At 31.7% G+C, this 18,055-nt stretch overlaps 2 protein-coding genes and 1 long non-coding RNA gene across 3 annotated transcripts; 1 reads left to right on the top strand and 2 right to left on the bottom strand.

The window, feature by feature from the left end:
- The first annotated feature begins 2,371 nt into the window (after positions 1–2,371).
- LOC109085888 (H-2 class II histocompatibility antigen gamma chain) lies at positions 2,372–7,116 on the top strand. Its single transcript, XM_042770622.1, has 7 exons — positions 2,372–2,529; positions 4,315–4,484; positions 4,730–4,839; positions 4,937–4,988; positions 5,661–5,756; positions 5,866–6,066; positions 6,802–7,116. Exons 1-6 carry the CDS (start codon positions 2,453–2,455, stop codon positions 6,063–6,065), a joined length of 705 nt encoding a protein of 234 aa, XP_042626556.1. The 5' UTR covers positions 2,372–2,452; the 3' UTR covers position 6,066; positions 6,802–7,116.
- A 6,618-nt stretch (positions 7,117–13,734) lies between these two features.
- LOC122147568 lies at positions 13,735–14,788 on the bottom strand. Its single transcript, XR_006161673.1, has 2 exons — positions 14,083–14,788; positions 13,735–13,956 (listed from the first exon to the last, which is right to left on the bottom strand). It is a non-coding gene; the product is annotated as an uncharacterized LOC122147568 (long non-coding RNA).
- Positions 14,789–15,320: 532 nt separating this feature from the next.
- Positions 15,321–17,197, bottom strand: LOC122147511 (SLC35A4 upstream open reading frame protein-like). Its single transcript, XM_042770528.1, has 3 exons — positions 17,163–17,197; positions 16,889–17,054; positions 15,321–15,740 (listed from the first exon to the last, which is right to left on the bottom strand). Exons 1-3 carry the CDS (start codon positions 17,195–17,197, stop codon positions 15,540–15,542), a joined length of 402 nt encoding a protein of 133 aa, XP_042626462.1. The 3' UTR covers positions 15,321–15,539.
- Positions 17,198–18,055: the final 858 nt, after the last annotated feature.

The following is an 18,055-nucleotide window of genomic DNA, read 5'->3' as shown; positions in this document are numbered from 1 at the left end:
TTGATTTAATTTTCCACTCAAGTAGGCGACCCTAATACTCAAGATCAGGAGGCAAAAATGCCTCTGTATGTCTTTTATATCATTTAATATAAATAATCTATACCACACGAAGAGTAATGTTTTTCTCCAGATATCAGCATGATAACATAATTTCGATTTTATAGCTACAATATAAAGTTAATATAAAGTGACTTACATCCTAGACACCATATTTAGCCTGTTTGCTCAATTTCTCCAACGAAAATAGTCCCAAACAATCCACAGCACTGTTTTGCGTCGCTGAGGAAGAGCAACATGCAGGATGGTGTTTCCTTACTGAATGAATCAGCTTTGAATCAGCACTGAATGAATGATTCAGTGACTCACTCATTAAAAGAGTCAAATGCTTCGTTCGTGATTGAATCAGCCGTTGAATGAATCGGTTGAATCTCAATGACTCGCTCAGTAACAGTAATTTGCTGCCACCTTCTGGCGGTTTTAATTTCACATTTCAAGTGGCTTTTCGTGTTTTAAATCATTTCAAATATCAGTATTTAACGTTTTATGTTTAAAACCAAGCATTATTTATGCATTTGTAATATCTGCAGGTTAAATGCATCCATGTCCCCTCTGAGCTTCATTAAACAGTCTGTGTAAAATGCCACTTCAGATCCAGATTCCATAGGCCTACTCGTGAGAAATGTTTTCTTATGTTGGAATGAAAGAGTCTTCGTACCATATGAAGTGGCTCTTATGCTAACCCAAAGACACATAATGGAAGAAAGAGCTAAAACTGAACACAATCTTCCTGCTCAAACTGTGTATAGAACAAATTTGAATATTTATTTGCTCCTTTTCAATTCTACATTTACTTTCAATACTTAAGTAAGTTTAATATTTAAAAAAAAAAAAATGTTATATACAATAAAATCGCATAGCCTACTTTAAAACTTGTACTTAAGTAATATTCTAAACTTCTACCAAAGTCATTTTCTGGTAAGATATCTATTTTTTTACTTAAGTGTGGCTTTCAGGTACTTTATGCGCCACTGACATCAATGATATGTTAAGTGCTTAAATGGGCTTTATAAGTAAAATTTCAGCACTCAGACTTATAATAAAGTTTTACCCAACAGTCTTTACACAGCTGTAAAATATTGTAAGAAATAAAAACACGAAGATGATGAAATGTGAGGGAAATAGAGCAGGTTACACCGTAAAAAGAAAAAACAAACAGAAAATGTATGTACAAGATCATTATATGAAAAATTCCCTGAATTAAATTAAGAATTAATGCAGTATATTGTGTCCTATTTTTTTTTAACAGTGTGAATGTTATTTAGATCTGTTTTCCATTCTTCAGACTGCAAGAACATAAACCTGTTGTGATTAGCCTTGTGCATTAATTATCTTTTATCTCTTTTTCTTTAGGCATAATGATATATAAGCCTTCATATCTTCTCATTTCGTATTGGTCCTCAAACTAAGATTTGACTGAATTGTGTCTGAAAGACATCTCATCATTTGATTATGTAGATTACAGACCTTAAGTGATTGTTTTTGCAGCAGCAACAGAAAAGCATTTCCAAATATTTGTTGTTTTTATAGTAAATGCCACTTTTGTAAACCTCAACTGGCTTCACCATTTCTGATAAATACGTCAGAGATTTAGTTTCCGAAAATCAAGCCATAAATCAAAGATCATGTAGCCTACTGATTTCACTTCACGTTTGATATCTGGAAAGGATGGCGTATCACAGTGAATTTTGACAACTTCATTTCTTCTTTGCGGATTCTTCATTTCTCAGTTTTGCCTTTCAGGAAAAATCAAAACATTTATTTACAGGAAAACCAATGAATGTTAACTGTTTTGTTCTGTCCTGTCAAATCAGAGAAACTGGACACGTGAATCAGTTGTATCTTGGCAGAACCTGAACTAATTCCCTCACATTTCATCATCTTTATGTTTTTATTTCACAGTAATGCCACTTACAATATTATAAGTTTGAGTGCTACAACTCATAAAACTCATTTAAGCACTTAACATATATATAATTTAAAATGGTTTCAGAAATTTATGATACAAAGATATAAGTATTACAAATGTCTGATTGATTATTATATTTTACATATATAAATGCATATTTTCTAGCATACTTTTATAGTGATTTAACTCACTATTAATGAGAGTTGAAAGATTAACTTTATATGGGTGTCAAATCAGTCTCTGAAATACGGATTTATTCTTCATTTGAAAGAGGAATTGGGATATTTGTTTAAAATGTTATTTCTCATGTTTGCAGCTTGAAGTATTCGTCTCTCCAACAACTAATGACGCTCTTCTCATCAGCCAATCACATTTGGTTCACCTTCACATCCGGGACTTTCACAACTGAAGAAGTCCTGAAAAACGGGTTCTAGAGGCGCATAAAACCTTTCAGTATTGGAGACATAAACACACATACAGAAAGTGATGGATGAGCACCAGGACCAGGCGCTTTTTCAGCGTGTGCCAAGCCAAGAGACCGTCGTGAACCGCGGTGGCACAGGGTAAATTATTTTATTTTATTTTATTTTATTTTATTTTTGCTATCACAAAGTTTGTGGGACATAATCTTTTTTGCATTGCATATAAAAATAGTAGCTATATATTGCATTCCATTAGTGCATGGTGGTAATTTATAAAACATTTTTACATAAATGTTCAAGAATTCATGCTTTGAAATGCTCTGTGGAACTTATTTTTTTGTTTTGTTTGTTTTTCAAAACTTTATTTTGGTAGCCTGCTCAAATACAGTATTGTGCAAATAAAACATTAATTGATGATGATCACGAATAATTATTTAACTCATATTAGTGCATAGCTTGTTTGGGTTATTTAGTGTGAAATTCCCATTTAAAAAGGGGAAATCAGAAGGAAGGAACACAAAGTCTGCCTCGCTACTGGTGACGTCACAGGCGCTGATGTTATTGATTGGTTGTTTTTATTAAATAGACAGTAGAGCGACAAGACTGTTTTGAAGTTTTTATACATAATGATTTTAATATATTCAGTTATTAGTGATTTAGATTTAAGACCATACAATCAAATAGACTTAACATTTAAGGGAGTTATTGACAAATAACAGACATTTACAACATTGATTTGTTTTTTTATGCTCTTTGCATAATAATTTTATAAATGAAATAATTTTCAGTATCTTCTGTTTTCATTTTAAAGTTTAAGTATTATGCTGTGTTTTGTCATTTTTTAAATGTCTATTTAATTAATAATTACTATTAGTATTTTAGTTTCAGTTGTTTTAGTAGGCTAGATCAAGTTAACTAAATAACTAACTAAATAAAATAAATGCTACCTTGACAACAAGCTAAAATAAAACATTTTTTTTTTGTTAATTTTTTTTCATTCTCAGTTCCCCTGAAAACCAGAACCAGCCAACATAATCGATGATGAATATATTTAAAAACTGAAACCATTTAATTTATACTTTCATTCATTCATCTCATGAACACTTGATAATAACTGTGAAACACACAACACTATTTATACACACATACACTTATTTATCTAACACACATACTTAGTCTACACTTCAAATTTGCATGTAATATACCTGTACATACAAAACTGCCTATTGTAATATACCTGCACATACAATTGTCAATTTGTATATTGTTATTACATACCTACTTTTTTGTATTTTATATATTCTTTTATTATGTGTTTTTTGTTCTGTCGCCGTCATTCTGTTGCACTGCGGAAGCTTCTGTCACGAAAAAAAAAAAAAATTCCTGGTATGTGTAGACATACCTGGCAATAAAGCTCATTCTGATTCTGATTCTGATAAGAGACTCATAGGTGTCACAGATCCTGTTAGTTTGGACTTTATGTTTGCGCCGTTGTCATCGTCTTGTTTGTTGTCATGGTTTTTGATTTAATTTCGTCTGATTGCTTCTAATGTTCTCATTTGTAAGTCGCTTTGGATAAAAGCGTCTGCTAAATGATTAAATGTAAATGTCATAAAGAAGATGCTTTTATCCCGAGCAACTTACGAATGAGGATTATGAAAATTCCCCAAATTAATTTCTCTCTTTTTATAAATCAAATTAATAGAAAATCAACCACGAAAAAATTCGCCTGGATCGCAAACGATTTAAAACTGACACGTTGTGAATCACTGCAAAATTCCATTTTAAGGGGAATTTCACTTTCTGTGCTAGAGAGATGACCATTTCATTAAAGATCATCACCATCACCCACACACAGAAACAAACATGAGAAATGCCCCTGAAGAGTAGCAGGTCTCAGATGTTGTTCTGTGGCTCCTCCTGCAGGGGCTCTAATGGAAAGGCGCTGAAGGTGACCGGACTGACGGTTCTGGCCTGTCTTCTGCTGGCGGGACAGGCGCTGACCGCGTACCTCGTATGGGGTCAGAAGGAACACATCAGCGCTCTGACCACCGGCCAGGAGAAGCTGAAGACGGAGCTCACCAGAAAGATGTCCGGTGAGCAACACAGCCGAGCAAAAAACACCAACTAAATACACAAAACACATACACATAAATAAAAATACACTTACAAAAAAACAAGTATCCTTCACAACAAATTATTCATGTGTATTATTCAGGGCCGATAATTAAATGCAGTTCTCAAAAAATAAGGGGCTTAAAGCTGTTTCTCTGGCACCTATGTATGGCTTAAGAGCTAAATGTATCATGTTCATATTGTCTGTCTATGTTTGGTCTGACAGGTGCTCCTCCAAAGGCCATGCATCTTCCCATGAAGAGCATGCCGCTGCTGAAGGATTTCTCTGATGACTCCTCTGACCAGACCTCCAAGAAGAGCAGCGTTCCTCTCACTGTGAGATTAAAGATCTAATAATAATCGTCAATACAGCTGCAATACACTTTCATTCAGTTTGAATATCTGATTCTTATTCTTTTTTTTTTTTTTTTAGAAACTGCAACCAATTTTCACAAACCAGAAAGAGGGCAGTGGACAACTGGATGGTACAATCACCAACTTATATATAATACAAATTTTATATATATATATTAAATGTTATAATTTAATTCAGATTTTTCAGATTAATTCAGATTTTTCCATTATGGATTATATTAGCAGCCAGTGTTGTTAATAAAATTAAAACTATTCTTTTTTTTTGGAAAAACAAAAATAAATCTGAAATACAATAAAACGTAAAATCAAAAAAAATAGTTAGAAATGTAACTGAAACAGATGCTGATATTGTATAAAACAGTGATTTTATTATTTAATGAAAGTATAATTTACAGTGAGTACAAAACAATAAAAAAACAGATAAAAAATAAAAATGATAGGCATTGATTAAAAAAAAATATATATATACACACACACTATAAAAAAAAAATAAAATAAAAATATAAAAAAATTAAAAAAAAATAAATACACTATATAAATACACAATATTATTGTAGAATATAAATAAATATAAATATATATATATATATAGTTAATATATAAATACACTATATTATTGTAGAATATAAATAAATATAAATAAAATATATAAGTTATAACTATAAACTATGTATTAAATATAAACTTCTGTATATCATAAACATTCTGAATATATGACATCGTCTTGTCCAGTAAATTAAATTAAATGATTGTTGATCTAAATCTTCATGTTCTGTGTAAAGCTTCCAGACTGATGCCAAAGCAGATGCAGCTGCCAATGAGGAGCCTCCCACTGCTGATGGACACGGATGATGACGTGAAGAGAACCCCTCAATCACGCAAAAACACACAAAAACAAACCACACACACACAAAACACAGCACGCACGCACACACACACACAAACACACCCTGCTCACATCTCACACATGTGCGTATCTCCCCGCAGCTGTTGAGGTTCAGAGTAAGTGTCAGCTGGAGTCTCAGAAGCAGATGAAACCCGGGTTCTACAAGCCTCAGTGTGACGAGCAGGGCAACTATCTGCCCATGCAGTGCTGGCACAGCACCGGATACTGCTGGTGTGTGGATAAAAACGGCAACGAGATCCCGGGCACAAGCGTCCGTGGTAGAAGACCCGATTGCAGTTAAGGTGCGTTAACACTTTCTTTGATGAACTGAACTTTGAATAGACCTACAAAGTGGGCTAACTTAAGAATAAATGATTAATAAAAAACTGTTATGCCACTGACTACTATTTTAGGATTAGTAATATTTATACGTATTTATTCATATTTTGAATTAGCTTTCTTTTTTTTCTTTTTTTTATCTTTTTAAAAATTCTATTTAGCTTTACTATTTAATTTTTTAAAATGTATTTTAGTACTTATCTTTCTTTATTTTTAGGTAGTTGCCAAGGCAACATTTCAAAACCATTAAGGGTCGTTAAATTAGAAAAATGCACAGCAGAAGCACATACAGTATAAATACATACTATGATCGAACAAACTAGAAATGATTTCATGCACCGTCCTTTACAAGAAAAAAACATCAGTCAATAATACTGACATCTTTGTCTGTGTTTATTTCATGTATTTCTCTGCTGATGGATATTCACAGATGCTGATATTCAGTCAAATGCAGATTAGTCTGCTAATACGAGCATCTAAACCACTGATATGCACTAGTAATACTAGTAATACTAGTAATATTTACTTAGAAATTGCTAGTAGATTTCAATGAAGAATTACAAAGAAACAGCTAGTGTGATTTTGAATTAAACAACATTTTGAAGCATAAAGACTGAAATACTATTGTCTTGTAGCACGTACTCTGATGATCTTTGTTGAAATAATTTTCTGATGTATTTGTGTCTCTGTTTCTTCAGTGTGAATCAGCACGTCCAGCGATAAAGAGAAAAACTCCTGTCTCCTGTTTCAGTTCCTGAGTATGATTCAGTCATCATGGATGATATTCGATGGGAATAATCCAATAACCTTCCTACTAAAGATCTCTTCTTCTGATCTGTGTTCGGAATAGATTAACATACGCAGCATATTAGCACTGGGCTAAGCCTTATTCTAATAATATCTTCTTTGTGATACCATTTCTCTGTTTTAATTTTAACTCACAGCATTTTGTTAGAGGTAGCATGGATGAATATGATTATGACTGTAAATAAACACATGCTGTTTCCAAATAAGATTGTGGGTTTTATTTAAAAATGATTTAAACTATCCATAACAACTGTGAAAATATACTATTTATTAAACCCGGATATTTTCAATTCTGTCTGAACGATCTCAGTGTGTTTTAAAGAAGAGAAGAGAAGATCATATGAACATATGAAATTAACAATATTACATTTATTGTGTAAACATGTACATGTAAAAGTGGCAATTAAATAAGGCACAAAATACATTTTTTAAAGTATTTATTAATTAAATAATTAATGTTTTAAAATTTATTATTTATAATTTGTTAAAATGTATTTATTTTATAGTTTTTTTGTTATTATTTAGATAAGATTCAAAACTAAGAATTTCTTAATATTTCTGTTTAGCTTTAATTAGCTTTACTTTTTTATATATTATTTTATTTTACAGATATTTTTATTTATTCAAGATAAATATAAATAAGTAAAATAGATAAATAAGAAATGTATAAGGATAAAAAACATTAAGCTTTTTTTTCATTTAAGTCATTTAAGTTACCATTTAATACTTTTATTTTGTTTTATTTTAGCTTTCAATTTTAAGTTTTTTATTAAAGTTCTTAAGGTTGTTTTGTGTGTGTGTGTGTGTGAGTGTGTGTGTGTGTGTGTGTGTGTGTGTGTAAAAGAATAATCTCATTATTAAATCCGTACTTACTGAAATGTTATGCTGCTTACAGTTTATATACCATTTTAATACTTATATACCATTATAATACAAAACAATAATTGAAAAACTGAAAAAAATGATGTAAGTGCTATTTAGTCTGCACTAAACATGACTCAAAACATCAGATGCATCATCAGAATTTTGATTAGCGTAATAAGTTGCAATTAATCATGCAAAAATGCTCATAGAGCAGGACAGCTGCACATACAGATGTAAACACGAAGTGTTCTGTGAAATACAGCACAACCATTACACTTCCACTTCCAGAACACATAAAATCAATAACAAAAAAATAACTACAAAACAACAAAAGAATTCAAAAATCAAACATGAATATTTAAAAAATGTCATAAATATTCTGTTTCATCTTCCTCTGAATGCACCAGACATTAGCAGGTCAACAGAAGTATGAAATAACAGAATCTACACTGATTGTTTAGGACGGTTATTCCACTGAAATACTTTGTAGAGTCACTGAAATTATGAATATAGTTAAACTGATTTGTCAGATGTTTTGCTCAGTTCAGCTGGTTTTTACACTGATAAAACATCTACATTTTTCCTAAATGATCTCAAGCTTCCTTCTCTTTTTCGAAACAGAAATGCTCAGTATCACTTCCTTATTCATTTCAAGGTAACGTCATTAAAAAGACTTCCTGAAAATCAGGCATCTGAATATGACACAGACAGAAGGAAAGTGTTGCATGAGGTCAAATGAGGAAATGAATCTCACAGGAAGAGGTTCAGCATAAAGTGACCACAGGGTTTATTTATAGGACGGAGCGGACATGAGACGCAAGCAGTGACATTTTACTATCATTGAGATAATATTATAGCTTTTATTAAGTTTATTAAGTTTATTAAACTGTTTTTATTTTTACAATTGTTTTTAAATACTATACTATACTGTGCAACTTTATTTATTTATTTTAAAACACACATAGAGTCACATAGAGTATATATACATTATTTTTAAATTTAATACTTCTTAAATTACATTTTGAAATGTCTATGTAGGTTTTTTATTTTTATGTCAGTTTTGTTGAGACGTATTTATAAAAAATGTCATTTAAAAATTAAGAATAGATCCAAATAACAAAAAAAAACAAAAAATAAAAATTAAAAATAAATAAAAAAAACAAAAAACAAAAATTTACATTAAAAAACTGACATGACATTAAAATTTTTTGTATTATTTTTTTTTTTTTTTTTTTTTAAACTTAAACAATGAAAATTAATATATAAAATATCCAAATAACAAAAATAATATAATAAAAGTAATAATATTAAGCATATATATATATATATATATATATAATAGTTTTAGTCAGCTATAATAACCCTGAATGCAACACATTTAAACACACACAGGTGAAAGTGAACACTAATGAATATTTGAAGAGAGAGAGACACAAGCACACCCACCTTGATCTTCAGCTCAGAGCCGCGTGACACACAAACATGGACTCGTCTGTGAGTAACAACACACTCATAATCTCATCTATATGATGCATTTCTGCTTGTGTTTCGTGTGAAATATGAGTTTAACGCTGACTGGGATGATTTCTAGCTTGTGCGTTTGTGTGTTGTAGGTGGTTGAGGGAGGAAGAGCTGAGGAAGAGTGTGAGACAGCAGACAGGAAGAGGAATCTGCAGGACCTCCTCAGACAGGAAATGGACATGCATCTTACTGGTAGGCATGAGGAGACTCACATCAGTCCGTGAGATGATGACGTTGATGATGAGGAGGATGATGATGATGATAATAATAATAATTAAGATGGCAGGGCCAGCGTCAGAGGGCAGGGCCAGCGTCCAAAGGAATCAGGAGAGAGTGAACCGCATCACACAGCTGAAAGAGGAGATCAGGTTACAGGAGACGCACAGAGAGTCTGACCAATCACACGCCACCAGCACAGTGAGTGACCAATCAGGAGACATTGCGGAGAAACTCAGTCCACTGCTGACACCTGATAACAGTTAATCATCTGACTTCTGCCTCCTCTACCCTAGTGCAATATTTATTATTTTAAATGAGATTTTATTTTGTATATTTTCAGTTTATATTTTAATGTTTGTTTGAGTTTTAATAACTTTATTTATTTATTTATTATTAGGTAGGTCATATATATATATATATATATATATATATATATATATATAACAGTACAGACCAAAAGTTACAGACCAAAAGTCACACACACACACACACACACACAACATATAGCTTTTATTTAACAACATTTCTATTTGTCATTGTTCATGAAATATTTGTATTTTTTTTTTCAATTTAGCTTTATTTAAATTACCAAAAATGATTTTAAATAGTTTTAGTAATTTTGTTATATGATTTTCTCATTGTTATTAGTTTGTCTTTTTTTTTGTTTTTTTGTTTTTTACATATTTCTTTTCAGCTTTATTTTTTACATTTCAACATTTCTATTTGCCATTGTTCATCTAATATTTGTATTTTGTGTACCAAAAATGATTTTAAATAGTTTTAATAATTTTTTACAATTTTGGAAATTGTTACAAATTTCATGCTGTTATTAGTTTTTATCTTTTTTATTTCTATTCAGCTTTATTTTATTTTTATTTTTTATTTTTTAGTTTTTGCACTTTAATTAAACATTTATTTCAGTTAGTTTCCAAGGGAACATTTCTATTTGCTGTTGTTTTTATCTAATCTTTATATTTTATTTTATTTCATTTTTTTTATAATGACTGACAAATTATTATTTAATAGTTTTAGTTATTTTAGTCATTTTGGTATGCACTTTTCACATTGTTATTAGTTTTTGACTTTTTAGAAATATTTCTATTAAGCTTTAATATTTTTAGATTATTTTTATTTGCAATTTTAGCATTTTAAATGGTTGTTTTTTATTTCAGTTAGTTACCAAGGCAACATTTCTATTTGTCTTCTATTTGTTAGATTTTATTTCAGCCTTATTTAAATAAACAGTAGTTTTAGTTAACAATACCAACACTTGTTGCTTATATAATTTGTAATGAAGAAGTTGAATTAAATAAAAAAAATGCAAGTAAGTACATACAGTGTGTACACAATGTGATCAACCAGTCAAACATAAACTACAGATGACTTGTCTTTATGAATCTATATGTGAAATTATGATTGTTTATAAATAACACAAAATGCATACATTAAAATAATCTCTTATTTATGAAAAAACAATCCAAGCCATCAGTCCAGCTCCGTCAGCACCAGCTCCAGCAGTCCAGAGATCTCTCACACCAGCACAACCCCCACATCATGAGAAACTCCTGGAGCGCAGAATAAGACTGAGAGAGAGTCACGAGAGACTGATCGAGAATGAACTGATGAAGATGGAGAGAGAATTACAGGAGGAGCAGGTGAGAGCGGAGGACACGTGAAAAAGAACAAAAAACAACACCTCTTAAAAATACAAAGTCATGTGTTTATATCAAAATGTTCTCCCTATTCACCTTTGTGTGTGCTATTAAACAGATATGTCCAGTCCTGGCTTCTGATTGGTCAATCTGTTTATAAAATGTTGTATATAAATTATTTTCAGTGTTTTATACCTATAACAGTTATCATTGTGGCTTTCAAGTGAGTTCTGGTTGAGTTAAACAAGCAGAGCTCAAACGGGCCGCTCTGATCATGTGACTGACTCTGTCCCGTCGGCAGATGGGTGGTGTGGAGGGCGAGATGTCGTACCTGCGCAGAGAGAGACACATCCTGGTTCTTCAGATCGAGGCGCTGCGCAGGGAGAACCAGCAGGCGTCTGCAGACCTGGAGACCCAGAGCAGACAACACCAGCAGCAGATCAGCAACCTCAGAGAAGAGAGTCTGCAGGTGAACATCTTTGTTAGTTTTTTTTTTTTTTATGGTAAAAAAAGTTGGTACTCAAATTACAATCAGCTATAAAAATGAAGGTTTCGTAAGGTGATATGCCATAGAAAACCATCTTTGGTTCCTCAAAGAAGCCTTTAGTGAGCAGTTCTTAACAGAACCTTTCTTATCCTTAGTGTGAGGAACATTTTAAGAAACCAAAGGACTTTTATTCCAATATAAATACAACTAAATATATGAACAGAAAAAAAATTAACTTAAATAAAAAAAAAAATAAAAAAAAATACAGACTCAGGAGAATAAATACAATTATTCTAAACACAAAAAAGGCATATCAAAGAGCAGAAAAAATATCCCAGGTATATTAACACAATTATAAAATTATAATAAAAAACCTAAATCAACAAAATCCCAGCTTTTAATTTTAATGTATGAAATATTTTTTGAAAACTACAAACGTGCATGCAATATGTAATAAATATTTGCTTTATGTATATATATATATATATATATATATATATATATATATATATATATATATATATATATATGTAATATATATATATATATATTATATATATATATAATATATATAAAAGTAAATTACACATAATATATATATATATATATATATATATATATATATATTATGTGTAATTTACTTTTTATTGTTGCATAATTTTGTGTATTTTATTGTGTTAAATTTGCTATTATTTAGCACTTTGGTTGGCTTTGCCATTATTAAATGTGCTATATAAAGAAACTAACCGATTATAGTGGCGACTGTTTTTCCAGTTCTGAGGGTGACACGTGACACATTTATGCTAATGCAACTGAAAGCATGAAAAGTAATGCAAATAAATTTAGCGCTCACATAAACTTTCAGAATCTGAAATTGGATGGGACACATTCAGATTGAATCCTAATTGAAAACTGACATCACTTTCAGTCTGTTTCTCATACAACCATCATATTTATAAGAAATCAAATGGTACCTCATATTCATTTGAAGAATATAGTTTATACACACACACAAAGACATCAAGTTATGTAGCTGCATTTCCTTTAATATATCATTATGTCATCTAGTGGTCTGAATGGGTGTTTTTTGTGCTGGTTGTGTTTGAAGTGTTCAGGGCGTTTCGTGAGGTTCTGGAGGAACAGAGGTGCATGTCTGAGAGAAGGTACAGGAATCTGCTGTTAGACGCCATTCAGGATGCTGTGCATCTGTCCTCACAAAACCTGCAGCTCCAGGACGAAATCCAGCAGCTCCGGAAAGGTCTCAGTCCCACTCCATGACGCATCTGATCCAACACAGATTAATTCATCTGTGGGTCTTAAAGTCTTCATTTGCCCTTCCATAAATTAAGACCTAAAAACGTCTTTAATCAAAGCAGAAACTCTATAGAAATGCGTATAGTCATGGCATTAAATGTTGCATGCAGTGCAAAATGAATATCTTCCACACTGTTTTTTTTTCTTCCCCCAATACAAATATCTAAACATCTTTAATCACAATACATTTACAAATTGAACAGTTTGATGTCTTGTTTTCTGAGAAATTGAACAAAATAAAGTGAGTTTATGCTTTAAAACAAAAACAAACATCTGTCAATCTGGAATGAGAACTTGTTTTCCTTTCGAACAAAGTTGATTTTTCAGATTTTTCTAAAGACAACTTTACAGGTATAACCTCAATAGACACAAAACACATCAGAGACAGTGTTGTTATTGTTAACTAATACTAAGACTATTAAAAATGTATTTATCTTTTTTGTTAACTGAACTAAACCAGAAATAAAATAAACATTTTAGATGCAACTGAAAAAAAAAAAAAAATTTGAAGAGGAAGTATATTTACAAATATGGAAATAAAAATAAAGCTGGCAAATTAAAATAAAAAAAAATAAAAAAAAAAAAAAAAAAAAAAAAAAAAAAAACCAAAAATAAAAAAAAAAAAAAAAAAAAATGAAAAAAATATATATAAAAATTCAAAATATTAATTAATGATATAAAAATACAACAACAATCAGACAGAAACAGCATTTTTCTGTATAATAAATATTAATCACCTCATTATCAAAAACACTTGACCAGGCCACTGATTGCTCCATTATATTTATTTGTTAACCTTTATTTAAGCAGGTAAGTCAGTTGAGAACTAGTTCTCCTTTACACTTTGCATAAATTTGCCTTAAATATGAGTGCTGTACCATTCATTTCAACATTATTTTAAAAATAAAATACGGCACATGAATAAAACCAACACATGAACAGAGATTCAGTCTTGATGAGATGGTGTTCATTCACAGTAAGATGCACTTCTAGAAGGAGGACAAAAGCAGAAGACAGAGATATCTGACGGCACATGCTAAAAAAAATAAACGCTTCACTACAGATAAAGAGAAATAAAAAAGCAATAAAATCATCTTTGGTGGCGTCCCATCTACCTGTAATACAGGCCCATCCAATCAGCAGCACGGGAAACAGGAAGTAAGCTGTATCCCCAGAATCATCCATGACAACACGTCATTCACCTGCACAGAGGAGCTGACAAACAGCCACGTGATTCATGACGACGGACACGAGGAGCCCGTTAGCAGCCTGTCCCACAGTAATGAGCCAAACGAGAGTGGAGAAACCACTGCTGCCCGCTGGGTTTTCAGCATCCGTTCGGTGTAAACGGCGGCCAATCCTGAGATGAAACAATAGATGAAGAAGAAGGAGACAAACCCAGCGTCTTCTGCGAGGAGGTTCTGCTTTAGATGAACCAACATTATCTATCACAATCATGCTCAGCGTCTGTCAGCAACAGCTGCTTCTGAAAGAACAGGAGGAAGTACTACAAAAGACTGAAACAAAGCACGGTTCAATGGTGCAGTATCAAACAAAACAGACATGATGCTAGAGCCACGTGATTTGGGGCTGAAAATACGGAAAAAAAAATTAAATTAAAATTTTGATTAAATTATTTATTTTTATTTTTTTGAGGTTTGCTGTGCTAGTCTGTAGGGATGCACAATTTGGACAAAGATTTTGTGATTATATATCCATATGATTATAAAAGAATAACAACAACAACAAAAATGACTAACTACTAAATAAAAATAATAATATTGTAATTTCACTGTAAAATAAAAAAAAAGAACATTCAAGAAAAATATGAAATATTAAAATATTAATACTATTAAAATAATATTATAATACTCTCTCTTTATACAGTATATACTGTATGTGTGTGTTTATAAGAATTTTATTTTACAGTACAGCTGTAAAATTACTTTTTTACTGAATTGTTATTACAACTAAATAAATATACAAAGAAATATTACTACTGTAATTTCAATGTAAAATAAAAAATTTGTATGTAAGAATATTATAATATAATAAATGTATCTAATAGTGCAGCTGTACAATTATTTTATTACTAAATTATTACTACTAAAAATAAAAATATGAAAAAAACCTACTAATGTAATTGCACTTAAAATAACTGAGTATTTAAGAAACAAAATATCATGTAACATTTTTTACTGTAAAATTACAATACTAATATTTATGTATGTCTAAATTTCTTCATTTTCAAATGTTAAACCGACTGAGCACAGTGACACATTTCACTCTGAAACACGCATCACATATTTAATTAAATAAACAGCCACTGCAATTTGATAATCGTACTAAGCTCTATTGTGATTTTGATTTTATTTCGATTAATTGTGCAGCCATACATGACGCCCACTTTTCATCAAAACATATTAAAGTCCAAATCCACACACACACACATAGACCTCGAAACACTGTTTTCTCTAACTCAACAGTTCTGTTCCGGAGGGAAGGAGCTCCGATGTGACGCTGAAGGACACACGCGCTCCTCTTCAGTCTGAATTTGGTTGCTGAGGAATTGTTAATCACTCGGTCCTTTCTTCAGAGAGCTCAGGAAGTCTCGCAGGCTCGTCTCAATGTTGGGCACCTGATAGTTCTGAGCGGCGTAGATTCCCGTCAAGGTTCCCAAAGCCACTCCCAGGACGGCTGAGGAACGCAGTTTGGAAATCACATACCCGGCCAGGAATCCTTTCAGGAAAGGAGACGCTAAAAGTGAGCCACCCTAAGAAACACAAACAGGACAGCCTTCAGCTGCTGGGAAGCATGCAGGCGGTCGATCTTAATGTGTATGAAGTGCAACATGTTTAGAAAATACACCACAGGAGTTTTCGGACTGGGGTCCGGGGATGTCAAGGGGGTGGGGGTCCTTAAAAAAATTGGGGTTTTTTTTTTTTTTTGTTTTACTATATATACACTTAAGATATTAAGTATGTATTTTTTTATTCACTAAATTATTTTTAAATAAAATAATATAATTACAATAATACATACAAAAACAATTATGATATTCATAAACATTTCGCGTTCTAAAGACAAGTCAAAAATCTTTTTTTTTTTCCCAAGAAAATATTTTAACAATTTGTTTTATTTAATTATTTAATTGAGATAAAAAAAATATATATTATATATATCGCTGTCATAATATATATATAAACTTTTCCAAAAAAAACAAATAAAAAAAATATTAACATAAAATAAACTTTGACTGAAATAAAAGATAAAAAAATATATAATATTAGATTAAAAAAAAAAAAAAATATATATATATATAATATATATATATATATATATATATACACCTATTTTTAGGCAAGGCAACATCTCTCATTTTCATTTAGTTTATACTAATGTACTAAAATAACAAAACTAATTAATAAAACTAAAACTGAAATAAACATTAATAAAACTTATAACAAACTAAAAAAAAAAAAACTATTAAAAACGCCAAAAACACAACAAAATTACTAAACTTTAACAAACATTAAAACGAAACCAGAAAATATAAATGAAAATATCTATATAAACTATATAGATAAAATTTCAAAACTAATAAAAATAACAAAAACAGACAAAAAAAGGAAAAAAATGAAAAATGAAATCAGAAAAAAAAATAATTATAAAAAAATAATAGTAAAACTGGTAATAATAATAATAATAAATATAACATTAACCCCACAAAGTATAAATTGATTTTATACATAAAAATGTACAGCTACCGTTATATTTATCAGTGGGGTCCCTCACAAGGGGACCTTCTCATTACCAAACTGAACTATTCATCAGTACAGCAGCACACTTTCTGTACGTGTTCTTTAGTAATCGTTGGGACCGGACCGATCCGGATCAGTCGTGGATCTGGTTCTGAGGTACCTGAGGGATTCCTGCTTGAACCTCGTTCTCCACCTTCTTCTGGATCTCCTCAAGCTGGTCTTTGAGCTGAGCCAGATCCTTCAGTCCACCCAACCCATAAACAAAACAAAAACAAAACACACCATACCATACCACACCACACCAAAACAAAACAAAACAAAACAAACTAAAACAAAACACGTCAGACCACACTAGACCACGTCAGACCACACGAGACCACATCAGACCACTGACACATCCAGACCATACAAAACCACATCAGACCATACGAGACCACATCAGACCATACAAGACCACACCAGACCACATCAGACCACACTAGACCACGTCAGACCACACGAGACCACATCAGACCACTGACACATCCAGACCAGACCAGACCACGTCAGACCACACGAGACCACATCAGACCATACAAAACCACATCAGACCATACGAGACCACATCAGACCATACAAGACCACACCAGACCACACGAGACCAAATCAGACCACTGACACATCCAGACCAATGATCGAAGCAGCACGCTGTTGTTTATGATTAGACAGATGGCAGACCGACTGCAGTGATCAATTTTACTCGATTTCAAGGCACTTTCAGTCTAGTTAATGAACTCTTATGTTTGATGTTGTGTTTTCTGTCAAATGCCAAGAGTTCAGAAACACAGCAGTGACTTAAAACATACATAACTCCAATAAAGCTTTACAACAGCGCTAATTAACAAACAGCAGGTGCCATTGATAGCACATCGCTTAAATATACACTACATACGCGTTTTGCTACTAACTGTACAGTAATTCGTTTTAAAACAGGGTTTGTTTTGAAGACAGCCAGACTTTCTCTCACCTTGTCCTCCGCCATACTGCAGAAATGACAAACGATTCAATCTGTGCTCGACTCGCCTGGTCTGAATCATGACGACTCGCTCGAACAACACAAATCACGCCTGGGCTGTTGTGAATATATTTTATTTTTATTTTTTGTTAGAATTAACGATATACGCAACAAAAGAAGCGTTATGTATAAGCTACAATAATAAATACATGAGCTTCTCAAAACAGACAAAGCTTAGCGACTCGAAATTCCCTGTAATTTGTCAGGTATGACGGCTCGAGAGTATAAGTAATAACAATCACATACTAAATTATGTTTTTTCCCCCCATGTAA

This window comes from Cyprinus carpio, chromosome A14 (genome assembly GCF_018340385.1).
Source record: "Cyprinus carpio isolate SPL01 chromosome A14, ASM1834038v1, whole genome shotgun sequence".
NCBI classification, from domain to species: domain Eukaryota; kingdom Metazoa; phylum Chordata; class Actinopteri; order Cypriniformes; family Cyprinidae; genus Cyprinus; species Cyprinus carpio.
Note: the sequence above shows the minus strand (reverse complement) of the source record. Positions and strands in the feature narration are given on the sequence as shown.